The sequence below is a fragment of the Delphinus delphis genome, chromosome 13, assembly GCF_949987515.2.
Source record: "Delphinus delphis chromosome 13, mDelDel1.2, whole genome shotgun sequence".
Classification (NCBI taxonomy): Eukaryota; Metazoa; Chordata; class Mammalia; order Artiodactyla; family Delphinidae; genus Delphinus; species Delphinus delphis.
The window spans coordinates 16,712,328-16,732,048 of record NC_082695.1 but is presented as its reverse complement, the minus strand read 5'-3'; the positions used below and the strand labels follow the sequence as shown (position 1 = coordinate 16,732,048).

At 48.5% G+C, this 19,721-nt stretch overlaps 1 protein-coding gene across 1 annotated transcript; it reads right to left on the bottom strand.

Annotated features, from left to right (window-relative positions):
• Positions 1-1,578: 1,578 nt before the first annotated feature.
• UNC119B (unc-119 lipid binding chaperone B) lies at positions 1,579-13,842 on the bottom strand. Its single transcript, XM_060028195.1, has 5 exons — positions 13,596-13,842; positions 10,945-11,058; positions 7,364-7,487; positions 7,063-7,235; positions 1,579-5,150 (listed from the first exon to the last, which is right to left on the bottom strand). Exons 1-5 carry the CDS (start codon positions 13,837-13,839, stop codon positions 5,038-5,040), a joined length of 768 nt encoding a protein of 255 aa, XP_059884178.1. The 5' UTR covers positions 13,840-13,842; the 3' UTR covers positions 1,579-5,037.
• Positions 13,843-19,721: the final 5,879 nt, after the last annotated feature.

The following is a 19,721-nucleotide window of genomic DNA, read 5'->3' as shown; positions in this document are numbered from 1 at the left end:
AGCGTCCGTCAGGACGCCTTCACCCTGCCCCCAAAACTACGGCGATTTCACTTGCCTGCCAAGGGTCTTGCATGGGCACAGGTGTGAGTCAGACTTCACAGGCTCCAGACACCTCCCACACGCCCCCAGGAACCCAGTCTCTACAGCTGCCTTTCTTCCCACATAACTCAGCCAGGCGTCTGTCCCCAGCACTGACCCACACGCCAAAAGTTCTGTCTTCCTTCAAGATCTTGCTCTGCTTCCTGCAGATCTATTAAAAGATGCGGCAAAGTCTTTCAAATGTTACCTTGCACTTAAAAGAAATGCATTCAGGGGCTACCCTGGTGGCGCAGTGGTTGAGAGTCCGCCTGCCGATGCAGGGGACAGGGGTTCGTGCCCCGGTCCGGGAGGACCCCACATGCCGCGGAGCGGCTGGGCCCGTGAGCCATGGCCGCTGAGCCTGCGCGTCCGGAGCCTGTGCTCCGCAACGGGAGAGGCCAAAACAGTGAGAGGCCCGCATACCGCAAAAAAAAAAATTAATAATAATTAATTAATTAATTAAAATATAAGTAAATTAATGGAGCCAAGATCTCAGCTTCATTAATAAATTAAAAAAAAAAGAAATGCATTCAAAAGAAAGCCTCTAAATCCACAGTACTTTTACTGTCGTTGGCAAATGCTCCGAAGTTTCCTCACCTTTCATCACTCTACCTGGGCACCAGGAAGAAAAGAGCAAGAAGCAGGAGAAAGGGGGAAATGAGTGATGTTTGTGGGCAGAGGCCAATAGGCCTTCAGGTGCCACAGACCATCTAAACCAGACTTATTTTTAACTTGTATTGTTTGTGAGCTTAAACATAGATGTAAGTTTTATATGAAAAGTATACAAGTTTTCCAAAAGAGACACAAATCAGAAGATGGTTGCAAGGGGTTGGATAGAGGGAGGGAACGGGCTGCAAACACCAGGCACTGGAGGGAACTTTCTGAGGTGATGGAAATGCCCTGTATCATGATTGTGATCATGTATCCATTTGTCAGAACTCATCAAACTGTACTCTTTTTTTTTGGTGTTTTTGTTTTTTGGTTTGTTTTTTTTTGCAGTACACGGGCCTCTCACTGTTGTGGCCTCTCCCGTTGCGGAGCACAGGCTCCGGATGCGCAGGCTCAGCGGCCATGGCTCACGGGCCCAGCCGCTCTGCGGCATGTGGGACCTTCCCGGACCGGGGCATGAACCCGTGTCCCCTGCATTGGCAGGCGGACTCAACCACTGCGCCACCAGGGAAGCCCCAAACTGTACTCTTAAATGAGGTGAATTTACTCTTAAATGAGGTATAGTTAAAACACACCTTAATGAACATGTTTTAAAAACATGTATATACATTTTTAATTCTCAAAGAACTCCATCAAAATGTAAAGCAAAAAATACTAAGCCTAAAGCTCAATACTGTGCCCTAATCACCCTAGAAACCAGCTCTACTCATTAAACCAATACTTACAGAAAGGCCACGTAAAGAAACTCAGAGCCCACCCCCACTCCATACCTGCCCGCCCCGTGACTCAAGGGGCCCAGTCAGGAGACCAGAGAGGGTACGCGCATACTGTGAAAATCTTTCTTTTATTACTGTCTCTTGTGGCAAAATAACATTTTATACAAATAAGTCACCTAGTTTACTTTGGACACAAAGACAATACAAACTGGAATGAGGACCTCAGGTGAAGGGGAAAGGGGAAGAAGGACAGACCAGGTCATTAACGCTTCTTACATTCTGTGAAAAATAGATATACAGGGGAAAAAAATAGACTTTCACAAGTTCAGTGACTTTACATGATCCTTTGTGCAACAAGGGGTAAATCCACCTCCACCAGACCCTTCTTGTACCTAAGATGTCCTGTGACACGGAATGTGAGAAACATGGTGATCTGACAATTGGGCCCCTAGGCCAGGCACGGCAGCACCCTCTGCATCAGGGGTCCACACACACAGACGAGTCTGTGCTATGATTCTGAGAACTGTCCCCATTCCCCAACCTCACTGACGTCAGAGTGACAATGGCCACCAGAAGGAAGGGACGTTACAGAAAAAAAAAGAGAGTACCCTGGGAGCCTATGGAGGGTGGCAAGACACACTAAAGCAAGACTCACCCAATCTGTACATTAGACACAGCCTATTAAGTCCATTCCGGAAATGAGTCCCACTTCAACTGAAGAAACAAGCTGAAGATTCCCCCAGCTACTGCCACGTCAAGAATCTCCAGTCTCTGCATAGCCCCAACGCCCCCAAATCACCGCCCCTATTTGAGAACTGGATGGCCCAAAGACTGTGAGGTCTTCAGGAAGGCCGACAAGGCCCTGAAAAGTACTTTCCTTGCAAGACAGCTCTGAGCTAACACACGAGGAGAGGATGACCTACTTTATCCCAGGACTACTTTTACTTATTTCCTCTGTTTACTCTTTAAAACATAGAATAAAATAAACCAGGATCTTCTTTGCAGCAGCTGAAAGGGCATCTTAGCCCAAAAGCTCCACAGGAAAAGAGAGTCACTCTCCCAGGAGACTCCAGGCCAAAGGGACACGAAGGAGCAAGACACGAGAGGGAGGGGTGCAGGCAGCAGGCCCCCAGGCGCCAGCTGGGCCTGTCAGTCTGCTGGAATGTGTTACCTTTAGGCGCTTCCTCTCAGGTACCAGCTCTGAACAGAGGGCATGGTCTCCCCAGGCAGGTAGGTTTTTTCCTCCTATCTTATTGCCCACAGGTAACTGCTATCAATAGCCCAGACTCCTTAACAACACGGCCTCCTGATTCAGCTTCTGATGAGTTCAGCTACTTTCAGAGAAGGTATGACTTCCAATTCTCTCCCCAGTTCGGGTACAAAAGCTTGAATTTCAGACTTACCCTAGCTAACACCCCAGAGAGGTAATGCTTCTCAAGGTTTCCTGAGTAGCTAGCCACAAGAATCCAGAGTCCCAGGTACAGAACACCAGACCTTCAGGAGCAGAAGATAGCAAATCCCTGTGCTGTTGGGCACAGATCAAGCATGGCCTCAAAACGGTCTCCAGTGAGACTAAAGCAAGCTCTTGGGAAGAGGATACAGCACTATTCAAGCCAGAATGCCTGCCTCCTCGGCCCTCTTCCCAGCAAAAGCTAACACTGCAGGTAAGAGACAGCCCACTAGCCTACAAGACGTGGTCTGCCTGGGACACATTTCCAAGACACACTCTACTGAGCAGAGTTCTGGGCAGCTCCAGAAACCACATCCTAGATAATAATTAAACATCAAATAGTAGAAAAACTCTCCAGACTGGGTTCTGTCACAGAGAGAAGGGGTTATTCTGAAGCTCAATGAACACAAATCTGTTGAGGGAGCCCCAGTGAGAAACAGAAGGTGAAGAGGCAGTGCTGATGTCTGTCCGGCAGTGTATGGGATGGAGCCACACATAAGGCACCTGGATTTGCAGCCAACTCCAGTTCTGGGATTCACCGGTCTGGGGATGAGTAGCCCACCCTGCAGGGAACCCGGTCTCTTCCTCCCTCGGGGGTTAGGTGCAGTGCCAGCACACAGGGCTAACCAGGGTTTTCTCAGTGAGGAAGTTGCCAGCATCTGACACAGCCCAGACTCTGGCCTGACAAAAAGCACTGGACCACGGTTCAAGGCCACTCACGCTCTAGAATGCAAACAGGGAGCAACACCGGTCAGTAAAAGCACAGGAGCATCTGTGGCAAAGCGCTGGCCCTTCTCTCCCTGGCTCCACCTGGCCTTTCTCCCAAGCACCTAGGGAGACAGCTCTCTGGTCACAGATACCACGTACCTGGGCCCTTCCTACTGTGACCTTTCTAGCAATGCTAAACCCTGGCCGCAGCAACAGTCTTATCAGAGGGTCAGGAGTTGGGCCTGAGCACTTAAATCGCCCGCACTGTCGGACAACAGTAGGGAGCTGAAGCGCGGACAGCCCATCCAGTGAGGCCTGAGGGATGTGTGAGGAAGATTTTTGAGAACACGTCTCTCTGATAGGCCACCTCAGCTGATTTCCCCCTTTCCCAACGCCCAAAGCCATTCCAAGTAGCAGACATTCCAAAACCATTCCAAAGGACCAGAATACACATTACTTAGGTCTGACCAGCCAGGATGATTCCAGGAACTACTTCAGTACAAAAGCAGGTACGACATGACCCAGATTAGCCCCGGGAGCCTGACTGATACTATCAGAAGTCTGGCCACACATCCTATATGCTGGGAATGCCACTGACATTTTATAAAGCCTCCCCACAAGAAGCTTAGAAATAAAAAAACAAAATACAATAAGGCCTGCTCTGGCCTCCAGAGATACTACAGTTCCAAGAGCAAAACTGACACATTGTATTTCAGGAGAAACTCAAAAGTTAGGAGCCAGGAGAAGCAGAGCAAGCTCATCTTTCCTCTGGAAGGAGAACAGGAAGGCACTGCCAGGTTGAAACCTCAGTGGAGCCCCAGGAGGACCGGCTGAGGATCCGGAAGTCAGACAGATAAGCGGCCCCTACGTAAGACAGATCCTTCAGTTTGGCAGCCTTGCCCACCCCAGTGCCTCAACTCCTGGCACCACTCCTTCCCTCTGCCCCCCGAGTTGGTTTAGGACGATGCACAGGCTGAGGTCAGAGTGTGCTGATGGCGACCCCGCAGGCGAGAGAGGAGTCTCAGCTTCCCACAGCGCCCCTGAACCTACAGAAGAGCCTTCTCTCCCCGGCACAGCTCTGCCTGGAGAGACCCAGGCTCAACAGGACAACCCAGAGGAGCCATGACTACATGAAAATAAACTTTCTATTTTTATCTGGATTCCAGAAGACTTATGCTAAGTTTTACTATAGTACCTCCGTGACCTAAGGGGCAGGGAAAAAAGGAAGAAAAAATACTGGGGAAGGAAACACAGCACTGCTTGGCACCTCTCTTGGAGCACAGGAAACTGCCACCCCAGCCTCGGCTTCCTGGGGCCAGGTTCCAGATGTGTGTTGACAGACCGCAGCTTCAGCCACCTCCGTGCACCAGGACCTTGGGCCACAGCAAAGCACCTCCCCGTCCGCTCCTGCCACAGCTACTGGCCCCCGTTATAGGCATAGTCAGCCTTGTTGTGCATTATCAGCTTGTTGTCGACAAAGTAGAAGCTGTCAGAACGGGTCTCATAGGGATTTTCAATCATCAGACGAACTGCAAGTCAGGGAAAGGAAAAAAGCAAAGACTTATGTGTGAGTCTGCCCCATGGGCCAGGTGGGATAAAACTTAGCATTCCCTCCAAAATTCGTAAACCAGCCCTTCCTGAAAATGTGAGCACACGCTGTCAGAATAATGAAGTCAGAACAGAGGGAGCCAGGCCTTGAGAGCTGGGGAGACCTGGGGACCACAGAGGCCCCCAAACTGAGCATGCTGTCCACTTCAACAGAAGGATGCAACCAGCTCTGGACCTGACCCTCTGAGGCCATCGCCAGCCTGGTGCTCCGTCAGAACCCCAGGGAGAGGTGCCCGCCCGTTTGCCAACAGGCACCACAGCAGCCTGTTGACTTGGTGCTTCTGGTCCCCACCTCTAGACACTCTGGTCCAAATTCAGAAAGCTGCGCCTCACTGTGCTCACGTCCCGCAGGCAACCCTGACAACAAAGGAATCCCAGATGCGCATGGATGTAGGGGCACAAAGGGCAAGGAGCCTTCTCCGGAGGTGGCTCGGGGTATTAACTTGCCAACAATCCAGCAAAGGGTGAGCTTGTCTTGGGATCCAGATTTAAATCTTCTGTTTGTTCTGGCAGTTGCCCCGACCTCTTTAACCGTAACTGGAGGGTCAAGAGAACTGCGAGTCACTACCTCTGGTTGGTTCTGAGTCAATGGTCACATGCTATTCTGAATCCTCTGGAGGAAATGCTGTTGCTGACCACAGTTCTCAAAAGGAAAGCTGACTGTTTCAAGTTCTTTGGACTCAGCCAGGCCAGAGTTATTTAGTTCATATCCAGAGTACTGACCCCCACGCTCTTTTAGCTTACTTGGCTTCAAGAAGAAAAAGTTACATGGCCTTAGATAAAAACTTGAAATACTGTACATAATCTTTTCTCGCAAGCATCTACACATCCCAGCCCAGCCTGGGGAGCGGGCTTCAAACGAGGATCCTAACAGTTGATGCGGTCATCAACGCCCTGCGCACTCCTCAGCAATCCTCACTTTACCTGGGAACAGTACTGCTGCACCAGTCAAGAATACCTGTCAGAAAATGACAATTTTAAGGACCTGGGATTCTGAGAAAATTGGTCGGTGTATGTAGACCTTCGCCAACAATCCAACTAAACTCCACCACTACTCACAGGATCCCACTCACATCCTGACTGCTCTAGAACAACCTTCCCTAATTCCTCACAGGGGATGCCAATGTGAGAGGGCCAGACCGAAGCCATGGGAATACACAGCCTGTTCTTCCTCTGTCATTCAGTCCATCTCCTCCCCGGCCCAGCCTTCTCCCTCCGGTGCCTTCCCCAGTTCTTCCTCCCCAGAACTACAGGGTGACTCTTCCTCAGACACGGCTTCCCTCACGTTACTCCTTCTGCTCCGAACCTCTAACAGCTTCCTAGCGCCTGCTGGATCTACTCTAACAGTTTCATCTAATTAACCTTCTACCTGCAGAGAATGAGAAAGAGGTAGTCCTCAGGACTAGAATTCTACTTAGCTCACAGTTTCCCATGTAGTTCTGATTAGGGAAAAAGCAAAGGGCTAAAAGGAGTGCCGAGCAGGAGCCGGTGACTAGAACACAGTGAAACCATGACTGGCCGTGTATTGAACTGGACTCCCAGGGATTGTCAGGGGCCTCCTCTTATCTCCCTCAGCCACTCTCTTCCCCGCAGCAGGCATCTAAAAGGGATGGCCTGTATTAAAACCTTCAGTGTTCCCATGCAGGCAGAGTCAGAGTTTGAAACATGAGACAGGAGCAATAGGAAACGAGAAGCCTGAGGTCGAAAGACTAGAGACGCATCATGTCCCTATTTCTCTGCAAATGAGGTCGTTGGACTAGATGGATTTCATTTCAAGGTCTGTTCCTCTAGCCTGAAGAATCCAGGATGTTCTGAAAGTCAGGGGATACGTACTGACATCCTCAGAAAGCTGGGGAAACTCATAGATATGTTCACAAGTGTTCCTACTGCTGGGGATGCAGAAGCCGAAATCAAAGTCAAAGTTTTTCAGCAGGCGTTCCCGGAAATAGTGCCGTTCGATCATCCGGAAGTTTGACACAGGTTTGTCTCCCACCGTGAACTCCACCCTGCAGAATAAATCTCTGTGAGCCTGACTTTGCCTCCTCCCTCCTCTAAAGCCAACCCCAAACCTAACAGAGAACATTCTTCTCTGAACCAGAAGAACGTCCCCCCTTCAGGAAATGCTGGTACTCACGTGGCGCCCACGGTGCGGAGGCGGAGAAATGCTGGCGTGAACTGATAGCGGACGAAGCGGCCAGCACTGACATCCACATCTCCGCCTGCCGCCGCCGCCGCCTCCTCCTCCTCCTCCTCCTGGTCTGCAAGAGCACACAGAAGCTGAATCACCATCTCGGCAAAGAGCACGACCGATCAGCAGTACCGACACCGACACCGATATGGCAGGGCAGCCAGTACTCACTGAGCACATGCTGTAATTCCAGGCCCCGTGCTGCACGCCTCACAGGATCCTGTGATCCTGTAGATTTTGTCTTCATTTTATCTCCACTTTAAAGACCAGGAAGCTCAGACTCAGAGAGATTAGCTAACGTGTCCAAAGTCACCCAGATATAGGCAGACCTCAGAGAGATTTGCGGGTTCAGTTCCAGACCACCATGATAAAGAGAGTCACATGAAATTTCTGGTTTCCCAGTGTATACAAAAGTTATGTTTACACTTTACTATAATCCATTAAGTATGCAATAGCATTATGTCCAAAAATAACAATGCATACGGCTTAATTTAAAAATAATGCTGCTGGGGCTTCCGCGGTGGCGCAATGGTTGAGAGTCTGCCTGCAGAGGCAGGGGACGCGGGTTTGTGCCCCGGTCTGGGAGGATCCCACATGCCGTGGAGCAGCTGGGCCTGTGAGCCATGCCCGCTGAGCCTGCACGTCCAGAGCCTGTGCTCCACAACGGGAGAGGCCACAACAGTGAGAGGCCTGCGTACCGCAAAAAAAAAAAAAAAAAAAAAAAAGTGCTGCTATATTCAATATCCTATAATAAACCATAATGGAAAAGAATATGAAAAAATATACATATGTATAACTGAATCACTTGGCTGTACACCAGAAAATAACACAACACTAAAAAAAAAAAAACTGTAAATCAACTATACTTCAATAAAAAAAAATTTTTTTTAATGCTGTTGAAAAAAATGGAGTCAATAGACTTATTCAATGAAAGGTTGCCACGAACCCTCAGTTTGTAAAGAACACAATATCTGTGAAGCACAGTAAAGTGAAGCACAATAAAATGAGGTACGCCTGTAGTAAATGGAGGGAGCAGGGATGTGAATCCGGGTCCGTCAGACTCAAGGCCTGTTCTTAAACACTAAGCTGTTTGCCTTTTATATAATCTGGGGCCTTGGGCCATATCCTAACGGTGAAGCTTGAAACACCAGCTGGGTGGCTGTGACGTGGTCTCTGCTATACAGACTAGGTCTGCTGTTGACCCAGTTAAAGTGCTTGCTGCTAACCAAAAGAATGAGGCTATAAAAGTTGAAACTATTCAAAAGGCACCTTCAAAAAATGCAAAAATTTCTGACATAGCAAAGACAAATCCCTAGAAATAATTGTGCTATTTAAATGGAAGACATTGACCTATAGCCTTGGGGTACTGCACTTCCTTGGACTAATGCCTATTCCAGGCCATACCAGGCCCAACACTCCGAGCACCTGGGAAAAGGTGAAGCAGATGGGCCATGAACCAACATGTGAGACCTGAGAGAGGGTCCACAAGAGTAACGACGGGCTCTGGTCTAGTCCACTCCTGAACCCAGGAATGAAAGATTTGTAAAATGAATCAGAGAACATTCTAATGTAAACAAGGAGTTAGTTCCCTCTCTAATAGCTACAGCCACCCAGTATCCAGCAAGGGTATTTTTTCCAGTTCCAGGCTGAACATAGGTGCAGTAAAAGAGGAGTCTTTTTTAGCATCAAACATCTCTGCCTGTGACAAGCCCAAGAGGAGCTGGGCAACCAGACTGAGTAGGGGTTCAAAGTCAGAGACTCCACAGCCCTGGCTCCAACAATGGCATTCAAAAAGGATCAGACCAAACCTTCTCAGGGATTCGAACTCATCCGAACAAGTGCTGTAGGAGGGCACTGAATCAGTGTGTGCATATTCTTAGTGAATCAAGATCCTTAAAGGTAAAGACTGGATGGGTCGTAAATCAAGGTATTTTTACAGTATCTGCAGCTGACCTTCTTCTTGAGATTTAGTTTTATACTGAAATGACTATTCTGAGCCCAGTCTCATGCAAATCCATACACCTGAAGTAGCCCTGGGGTCCTGGGAACATCTTAAGTACTAGGACCTGTGGCTTAGAGATACGAACGGCACAGGCCCAGGAAGCTGGCTGGCCCTGACCCTCCCAATACAAGATTTAAGTACCCACAAGCTTGAGCCTTTAGATGCCCTGGTCAGTACTAGATTATGACAGCATAAAGAATACTGGGTGGTGAGACTTCTCTGCTGGTGCAGTGGTTAAGAACCCACCTGCCAATGCAGGGAACACGGGTTCGATCTCTGGTCCAGGAAGATCCCACATGCCGCAGAGCAGCTAAGCCCGTGCGCCACAACTACCGAGCCTGCGCTCTAGAGCCTGCGAGCCACATCTACTGAGTCCATGTGCCACAACTACTGAAGCCCGCACGCCTAGAGCCCATGCTCCACAACAAGAGAAGCCACCACAATGAGAAGCCTGCACAACGCAACGAAGAGTAGCCCCTGCTCGCTGCAACTAAAAGCCCACGTGCAGCAACAAAGACCCAAAGCAGCCCAAAAATTAATTAATTAATTTCAAAAAAAAAGAATACTGGATGGGGTGAGGAGACCAGTGCTCTAGCCTTGGCTGTATAATTAACCTGAGCTGAGACTTTTTCATGAAAGCCTTTTGACTTACCTGGGTTACCAACAGCTGTCTTACCAAATTTACAGGCTCTTTCTGAATAGCAAATCAGATGAGAAAAGCTTGGCAAAAAGAGTCATCAACACAGACCATGACTGATACTCTGAAGGACTATCTAGGCTGGTGTTCTAGTAACTAACTCCAGGGGGTGCTCCATTTCCAGTGATGTGCTCCAAAGACCTACGTGTGGTCCCCTGGTCAGAAATGAATCACCCTGGAACTGCATCACAAGCACAGGAAGTGTCCATTCAAAGCTACCTTAAGGGGTCCCAAGTAGATGAGTTCACAGGTCTGGGCCTTCTGTTCATCCAGAAAATGGCAGACATTAAAGTCCAAACTAGGACTTACTGGGAAATCTGAGACACTATTTAAAGGAAAGGGCGTGAGAAGACACTGCCTCATGATCTGGACTAGAATCCTCCGTATCACCCTTCCAGAGTGTCCCCAGGACTCAAGGTTCAGGTAGGCTTCCTCACTGGAGTTTAATTTCAAGGATTCCTTTCCTAAGTGGAGGAAACATGGTAAGATCAAAGGGCAGAGGACCTTAGAAAAGTCACCTGGAAATTCTGGGCCTCAGTTCCCTTATCTGTAAAATAAGGATAATAACCCCCCAAGGAGGTGTGAGGATTACATGAACTGATGTAAACAGAAAGATGTGGAACACAGTGACCAGCGCAGAGTAGATACTCAACAAACATCAGCCTCTCAGCACAGCTTCAAGCCAACAGGCCCACAGGCAGGCTTCAGGAGGCGGCTGGAAGCAGGCCGCTGGAGTCTGTGACACAGGATGCAATGGCACACAAAAACTCAAGCGTGAAAGACCTTTTGCTCCAACTGTCAAGTGACTACTGCAATACTAAGGCCTACCTGACACACAAGGTTTGGCAATCTCAAAAAGCACTGTCCCGGTCTCCAAATCTCGAATTTTGAAGCGTGTGAAATCAATACTGTAGACGTTGTCTTCGGGTTTACATAAATAATCTGAAAATGAGAGAGAGACCAATGCCGTTAAACAATCCTCCAAATCCACCATTTCTTTCTCAAGTTTTGAAGCAAACTCAGGTTTTTTTCTTACACAATTCACTTAAAATACACCCCAAAACTTCCTTTTATGTTATAAGCAAAAGTTGTGTGGAGAGAATTAGGGGATCCAAGAAAGAAAAAAAGTGCATGGGCTTGTGTGGATGAAAGATTACTGTAACACTTTAGAAATAGGGATGGTAAAAGGGGATTTCTTTGGAAACACTTCAAAAATGGCCTATAAACCTTTCATTGGATATCACAGCAGGATAGAATTTTTTTTAGAAATCCATTTTAAAACATTTATGCTGATCTAATGGCTAATATGGTGCATGTTTGCTGAACGTATCACAAAGCACAGATCACCAAACATTTTCTGTAAAGGGTCAGATCATGAATAATTTAGGCTTTTGGCCACACAGTCACTATCACAACTACTCAGCTGTGTCGCTGTAGCACAAAGGCAGCCACGAACATGGAAATGAATGGCGTGGCTGTATTCTAATAAAACTATTTATAGACACGAAATACAAATTTTATATAACCATGTGTCCCAAGATTTTTTTTTTTTCCAACCATTTGAAAAGGTTAAAACCACTCTTAGCTTGTGGGCTGCACAAAACCAGGTGATGGGCCATACCTACCCAGGCAGCAGGACGGATCTGCTGTGGAGGGCGTGAGGCCAAAGTGAAGGAGAGCCCCCAGAAACCTGATCAACTCATCAAAACAGTACTGATCAAAGACAATTTCATTGATTTCTTTCTCTCATGACTCCTGAGAGCATCTTCTCCACAACTCACTTTGACACTTTATCTTATACTGCCTGTTTGTGTTAGCTGTTTCATGTTTTACGAGCTGACTCTCCAATAAGATGGCAAACTTGAGAGCTACTGATTATTCTGTAACTCCCAAAAGTGCTGAGATTGGTTCTGCACCTTTAGAGGGGACTCAATAAATAACCTGCTGAACGGAACAGACTTTAAGAAGAGTAAAGAATCCAGAGGTCACCAAGCTGACTTGTGACTTTCTCCAATAAGCTGCTGAGGTGTGTTTGGGCAATGGCACCACGCTTAAGCTCCTACACAGGACCTGAGTGCTCTCCTAGAATGCCGCGTAGGGCCAGGCATTAGAGTGGTCTAATTCACCTCTGGTATCAGGAGAAAGCATGGGGTGAGAAAGGTGAGGTGGTGAGCATTTCCGTACCTTCAGAGCCCCAAATGAAATCTGGGTCAGAACAGAAGCAGCTTTTTCACAATGTTTCTATGAAACAGAATAGCAAGACCTTCTAAAGATATACTCAGGCATGCAAAGGACAGTCCCAAACCAAACAGTGATGGAAAATGGGGATATGAAAATACCCAGACTCAAATTAAAGCTATTTTAGGAGATGGGAATTCCCTTTCATACAGGCTGGACCAAGGCCTATCCCCCCAAACTGTCATCCTCAAATCACTGGGGGCGGCCTCCATCTCCCTGAGGGACACCTGAGCACCCCTGGGCTGCCGACTAAAGCAGTTCAGCAGATAATAGGACGGCAGCCTTTAATCCATCAAGGGAGTGCTGGTGCTTCAACGTTAGAAGTCTGGAGGACAGGGCCGGCTGGGCAAGCAGGGTCTAACCAACTGACTGCAAACTCTTAGCGGGGAACAGCAGCAAGAAAAAAGGCATTAAGTCAGGGGTTGGCCTGGAAGAGAACAGAAAAGAGGAAAACCAGGACAGGGGGTGAGCTACATATTTCTCCCCACCCCTCGTACTATCAATGAAAAGGTGTAGGACGGTTGCATTTTATGCAAGAAATGCATCTCTGACACCCTGACATATTCTTAATTCACTGGAACAAGTGTCAAAAGCAGGATTCACATTTTGGTTTTGTACGTGAACTGAAACTTTATTAATATTTTTTTAATGCGGCACGAAATGCCACGGCAATGTATTTGAGGAAGGAGGAGTCCACCTGCACACAAAGGGGCAAGCTAGGGACCCAAAGAGGTAGGGGGCCAAGGCAGGCTGGAAAGGGGGCGGGGCTGTCAGGGGCCGGAGGGGAGGGAAAGGCAGAGAAAGCAGCTAGGGTAGGGGTCTGGGCTGGCAGAGGGCGGCAGAAGCTGGCTGTAGACAGGTTGAGGGCGCCTAGCTGGTCAGGAACTTCACTGATGGCTGGGGGGCAGCGGCCCACTTCCCAGGGTCAGGAGGATCCGGTTAAGCCAAGGCGGGCCCCCACCCAAACAGATCCAGCTGAGGAGGAGAACGGCCGGGCCTGAGGGCCCAGCGGGGACGGGCCACAAGGAAGCCCAGCGTGGCTGGACTCAGAGGAGGGCAGTCAAGCCCACGAGAACCCCTCCCGACCAGGTCTAGGTGAGGGTGGGCAGCGCGGCCCGGCCGGCCGGAGGCGCCTGGGTGGACACCCTGGGCCGGCCGAGCGGCAAGCGGCTGGCTCCGCTTAGGCTACAAGGGACCCAGGGACCGGCGCGAGGGGAGGGCGCGGCCTGCCCCGCACTTACTCTCTGTGACCCGGCTGAGGCGCAGGACGTGCTCGGGCCGGATGGTATCCAGAGCCAGCAGCTCCTGCTCCGTAACCGCTGCCCCGATGCCGTCGTCGGCCGCGTGGTGGGGCGCCTGCCGCCGCGCCTTAAGCCTGTTCAGGACGCCGCCGCCAGCCTTCTTCTTCTCCTCCTTGCCAGTCACCAGCCCCCCGGGCCCAGCCGCCGACCCCACGGCCGCAGCCTTAGAATTCGACCCGCTCATCGCTCCGCCGCCAAGATGGCCGCCGCCTCCGCAGCCGTAACTATGGAGAGCGGGGGCGGGGCCGGGCCTGTGGGGGCGGGACCTGCGGGCCGCGTCGCTAGCGCCCTCCCGCCAGCGTTGGTCCAGCCAGGTGGCTGGCACCTTAGTACTCCAGATTCTCCATCAGGCCCCCGAGGTCACCCCAAATGTCTAAAAAAATATCCCGTACAGTCAAATGACTTTCCATCACATAAAATGTAGACGAGGCATCTTGAGAAAATGTTTTTTCATCTGTAGTCTAGGAGGTAAGACAGTTCTTGCTATGCAAAGGCAGCTTTCCAATTAGATTGCCACTTCTAAACCGTACTGTGTCAGGCTTTGGGCTAGACATTGGGCTGGGCTACAGGGAATATAAGAATACGAAAGAGGGAGGGATTGAGTCTGCTGTATTCACCACTGTATTCAGGCAGTCTAGCTAATGCCTGACACATGGTAGGTGCTCAATGATGATCGAATGAATGAATGAGTGAAGGAAGGCCTGAACAGCACCGGGCTACGGAGGAGCTCCCACTTTGTTGGGGAAGACTGTGAAGTACATAATTCATCATGTGGCCCTTCCTCTAGATCAGCCCAATAAGTATGAATGAACCAGAAGACAAAACAGACTGCTAATTGCTGAAGCAGAGGTGCTACCAGAGCACACAGGAGGGGTCTAGGGGCTAGGGGAGAGGCTTCAGGGGTGACATCTGCACTGAGCCATGGAAATTAACCATGATTTCAAGGACTGGAGGAGGTGAGTGGGAGGGGGGAGGACACTGCCCTCTTATACCCCAAGTGGCTCCTTCTCTAGAGATTCTGGATCCACACCCTTCTCTGTTGGAGGCTTGGGCCTGACTGATGCAAAGTGTGTGTGCTAGGTTGATGTCACCTCTTAGATAGACTCAGGCCGAAGTGAAACTCTACCCGTCTCCCCACTGGTCAGCCTCAAAGCCTTGATTTATGCAGGATTTGCTGGATCCCTCTCATCCGAGGGGTTTGGGAGTGGCTGACAGGCCTCGCCTGGTTCCTGGACCAAATCCAAACTTGACTCCACCTCAGCTGCCCAGCCTGGTGGAACAGTATGTGGCCAGTTCCTATCTAAATGCTGTCCTGTCTTTGAGAGATTACCACCCGGGGGGAGACTTCCCAAACTGTTCAGGGAAATTTTAAGATGTGTACAAGAATTACACATTTGCACATTGCAATTTCCCTTTGCAAACAATTCTTTTTAAACTACTCAGCAGTAAGTGGTTACTGAAGAATTTCCAGAACTCTTAATATGCTACTTGATTGTGAATCACCAAGAAGGGAGTTTAGCATGGAGCCATTTCACACAATCACTTGCTGACTAAACATTTGTCCTCAGCAACAGGACTAGAGTTACCTGGATCCCAGCTTTTCTCTTTTTAGGGATGATAACAAACGTATTGACGCGTTTACCTGCAATTCCACATCCGGGAACTTAGCCTACATGTATGCACGAAGATGTTTACTGCAGGACCATTTGTAAAACTGAAAAATTACAACAAGTTATAGTTGCACCCATTCATGTTATGAAGCTGTTAAAAAGAATGAGGTCCATCTCTACTTACTAGTATGGAGAGATCTCAGATAGTTTGAGGTGGGGGGAGCAAAGCACATAATCCCATTTGTTTAAAATTTGAAAGTAGGGCTTCCCTGGTGGCGCAGTGGTTGAGAGTCCGCCTGCCAATGCAGGGGACATGGGTTCGTGCCCCGGTCCAGGAAGATCCCACATGCCGCAGAGCGGCTAGGCCCGTGAGCCATGGCCGCTGAGCCTGCGTGTCTGGAGCCCGTGCTCCGCAATGGGAGAGGCCACAACAGTGAGAGGCCCGCGTACTGAAAAAAAAAAAAAAAAAAAATTGAAAGTATATGAGTATTTCTATCTGTAACTACACAGGAAGGGGTTTGGATATACACTAGAGTTAAGTGAGGTTCCCTTGGGGGAGGAGAGAATTGGAAGGGATTGAAGGGGGATATATTCACTTTTGACACTCTTTAGAGCTACTTCTATACTATTTTATCACAACAAGCATATGATCATGGGCTGCTTGTATACCTTTAAATAAATAAATAAATAAAACTAACTAACTAACTTAGGATCTGCATCTGGAAGGCAGACTCTTAAGTCAAAGGAGACTTATTATAATCTCTTAAAATTTAAAAGCCACCTCAAACTTGATCACTTTTTTCTGCTCAAAAATTTTTAACTAAATACTGCCATATAAGGGAGTTGAGGCCTGTACTCTCTCTGATCACTACCTATAAACTGTGGTTAAAAAGCAAAAGATGTCTTTAGGAGAATAGAAAACACACAGAAAGAAAGGAAAAAATCCTTAAATATTCCTTTTTAAGAGGCAGTAGGAAAAATTAGGGCCATAACCTCCAATCTGCCTCTGTCTCTCCTCACCAAATCTTTCTAAGGTATGTCAAAAGGCTCTTTAAAAAAAAAAGTTTTCTGAAAAGTACATATACTAATTCCCTGTTGGGTGGAAAAAGAAAAATAGAGATTGACTGCATTAAATAGCAACCCCAATGTCTCCTTGGGCCAGACGTGGGAAGACTGGAGTGGAAAGGCTGGCCTCCCTTTCACCGCAGCTTGGTGCTCTTCAAGTCCCTCTCCTTAAGCTGGTTATTTTCCTCACTGTAAGAGGTGTGACAGTGGCTGTTTTCCAGAGCAGTCCCAGAGTTGCCAGGCAGTCTGCCTCAAATCAGGCCAGGCAGGTGGGGCCCAGAGCTGATGAGGCCAAGGTAAGCAGGACATCAGAGGGCTTTTTTCTGCCGAGCCAGGGAAGTTCAGTCCTCCTTCCTGCTGCTTCCCTAAAGATGGCATCCACCGAATCAGCAAGTCGTGGCTGGGACTGCAGGCAGGCCTTGTGGTCTGGGAAACAGAGCTAGTGATTTCCATAGTACCCAAGTCACTTCTCTCCCTGGCTGAGGGCTGTTCTTTAAAAGCATTAATTTATTATTTATATCCCACCTGTTTCCGAAAAGGATTCATGGCATATTCCAAAGTCGTACAGCACAAGACTGGTGGGTGGAAATTCACATAGCCTTGCTGAGGGCAGAACTTTCAAATTTTTAAGTGCATATACCGTTTTTTGTTTTGTTTTGTTTTTGGCCGCGCTGCGCAGCATGTGGGATCTTAGTTCCCTGACCAGGGATTGAACCCGAGTCCGCTGCAGTGGAAGCGCAGTCTTAACCACTAGACTGCCAGGAAAGTCCCGTGCATATACTGTTTGATTCAGTAATTCCTTAATGGAATTCTAAAGGCACACTTGCACATGTGCAAATATATTATGTAAATATGTGTGTACGTACATATAAATATATATAAATACATATAAAATGAAAGATATACACCAAAGATAATACACCTGTATATCCTCTAGGGATTAAAGAGGTAGGACTAAGAAAGATGAGTTTTCACATTCTGCACCCCATATAAATTTTTTTTTAATATTTTATTTATTTATTTGTTTGTTTTTGGCTGTGTTGAGTCTTCGTTGCTGCGTGCGGGCTTTCTCTAGTTGCAGTGAGCAGGGGCTACTCTTCATTGTAGTGCGCAGGCTTCTTATTGCGGTGGCTTCTCTTGTTGCGGAGCATAGGCTCTAGGTGCGTGGACTGCAGTAGTTGTAGCACGCAGGCTCAGTAGTTGTGGCTCATGGGCTCTAGAGCGCAGCTTAGAAGTTGTGGCACACGGGCTTAGTTGCTCCGTGGCATGTGGGATCTTGCTGGACCAGGGCTTGAACCCGTGTCCCCTGCATTGGCAGGCGGATTCTTAACCACTGTGCCACCAGGGAAGTCCCCCGATTTTTAAAATGTACTTACGCACTTTGTATCACTAAGTCTTAAAAGGCTACTTTCTTTTTAGAGAAAGAATAATATAATAAACCTCCACGTAACCAACACCCAGCTTCTTCAGTTATCTACATTCAAAAGGTTCCTTCTTAAAAGTAGTACATCATGACGTTAAGAGCACAGGCTTTGCGGTTAGACAGAGCTAAGTTCCAGTCCTCACTCTGCCACCTACCAGTTATGTGACTTTGGGCAGGTCATTTATGCCCTGTGAGCCTAAGTTTTCTTATTTATAAGTCAGGCTAGTCACTGGTCTTTCCTAGGGTTGTAAAGAGGAGATGAGGGCTTCCCTGGTGGCGAGTCCTGGTCCAGGAAGATCCCACATGCCGTGGAGCAACTAAGCCTGTACGCCACAACTACTGAGCCTGTGCTCTAGAGCCCACGAGCCACAACTACTGAGACCGTGTGTCACAACTACTGAAGCACACGCAGCTAGAGCCCGTGCTCTGCAACGAGAAGCCAATGCAATGAGAAGCCCACACACCGCAATGAAGAGTAGCCCCTGCTCGCCACAACTATGGAAAGCCTGTGCGCAGCAACGAAGACCCAACACAGCCAAAAATAAATAAATAAAATAAATTTTTAAAAAAGGAGATGAAAACAGCAACGAAAAGCACTCTGCTGGCGCCAGGGAGAGTGTTTCATGAATGGTCGCTATGACAATACATTTAAGTGGCCTCTTTCTCCAGGACCCCTCTGCTGAGGGCAGGCACCCTGGGCAGGGAGAAGCCATGGAGCTGGATTGAAAAGTGCGGTGACCAAAAAGAACAGTCAAGTCAGAGCAGAGAGGAAATGAGCTGGGGACCAAGGCTTGAGGAAGCAACAGACGGAGTCAAGTAGAAGCCGTAAGAAAACCCAGGAGAGGAAGTCTTAGGACAAGGCCCCAGCCAAAAACTAAGTGGGGTTATTTTTCACTAATATAAGTGGTTAGCAACAAACAAAACTAAGACTCTTGGGCCAGAGTACCGCGGTGAGGTGCCTACCATCTCAGGTTGCTAGAGAGCAGAGGCCTGCCCACTCCACACCTGTGCTTCACCTCTGTTGACCCCTCACCATTGCTATGGCAACAGGCTTTCCAGTAAATGTTGGAAAAACTCATCTCTCTTCCTCTATGGGGGGTGGAGGGGCATGGGGTACTAAGTATGGAGAAAGGTCCGACACACCGGCTCCAGCCAACCGGGAGCCTGATTTCCTTAGTGAGATTAAGATCTGGACCCAAAAAAAAAAAAAAAAAAGGATCTGGACCCAAGAGTAGTTTAACCCAACCCCCCCCACTTGGCCCAAGATCTTCTGTCAGACAGTTTCCCTCCCTGCGAGTCCCTAGAGCAGGGCTTCTTCAGGTCTCTTCCCCATTTGGCAGCTCATGCGAAGCTACTTGAAATAGTAACAGCCAAGTCTAAATTAGTAAAGAACTCCAGTTATGGGTGGGTTCAAGCTAAGAATGAGGCTCTGTGGGCCTCCTGGCTTATTTGGGCCCTGAGAACAGACTCCATCCACACAGGCTTCATTCTTAGAGCTGAGCACTGAATTCTGCCCTTCAAGGGATAACTGAGGGAGGTAGGCCAAGCTCTCCCTCCCATTCCCCAAACCAGCAGCCTCCATTCCTGCTTGGAGAAACACAGCACATGGCATCAGGCAGGGAGTGGAAGGCTGCAGAGAATAATGATTAAGAGCAAGAGTCCTGGTGTAAAACCTCAGTTCTGCCTTTTGCTGGCTGTGTGGTCTTCAGCAAGTCACCTCACCTCTTAAAAGTACCAGCTGGTTGGTTGAAGATTAAACAGAGATAACATCTGTAAAACTGCTTGGCCTTGTGCCTGGCCCATTTCAAAGGCTCAATAAAAGATATCTGTAATTATTATTCTTATAGCCTTAGAAAGATCATGGGCTTTGCAGACAAATAGACTGGGTTTGAATCCTGGCTTGATCATTTACTGACTAGCCTGGGGTAAATTACTAAAGTTTTTTGAGCTTCATGTTCCTCAGCTATA

What these genes read in the sequence shown, in the direction of transcription:
- UNC119B (XM_060028195.1), bottom strand. Translation starts at nt 13,839, where the DNA reads ATGAGCGGGTCGAATTCTAAGGCTGCGGCCGTGGGGTCGGCGGCTGGG. An exon ending in CCTCAGCCGGGTCACAGAGA is followed by an intron (nt 11,059 to 13,595) that starts GTAAGTGCGGGG and finishes TCTCATTTTCAG; the next exon opens with ATTATTTATGTAAACCCGAA. An exon ending in TGCCAAACCTTGTGTGTCAG is followed by an intron (nt 7,488 to 10,944) that starts GTAGGCCTTAGT and finishes GTGCTCTTGCAG; the next exon opens with ACCAGGAGGAGGAGGAGGAG.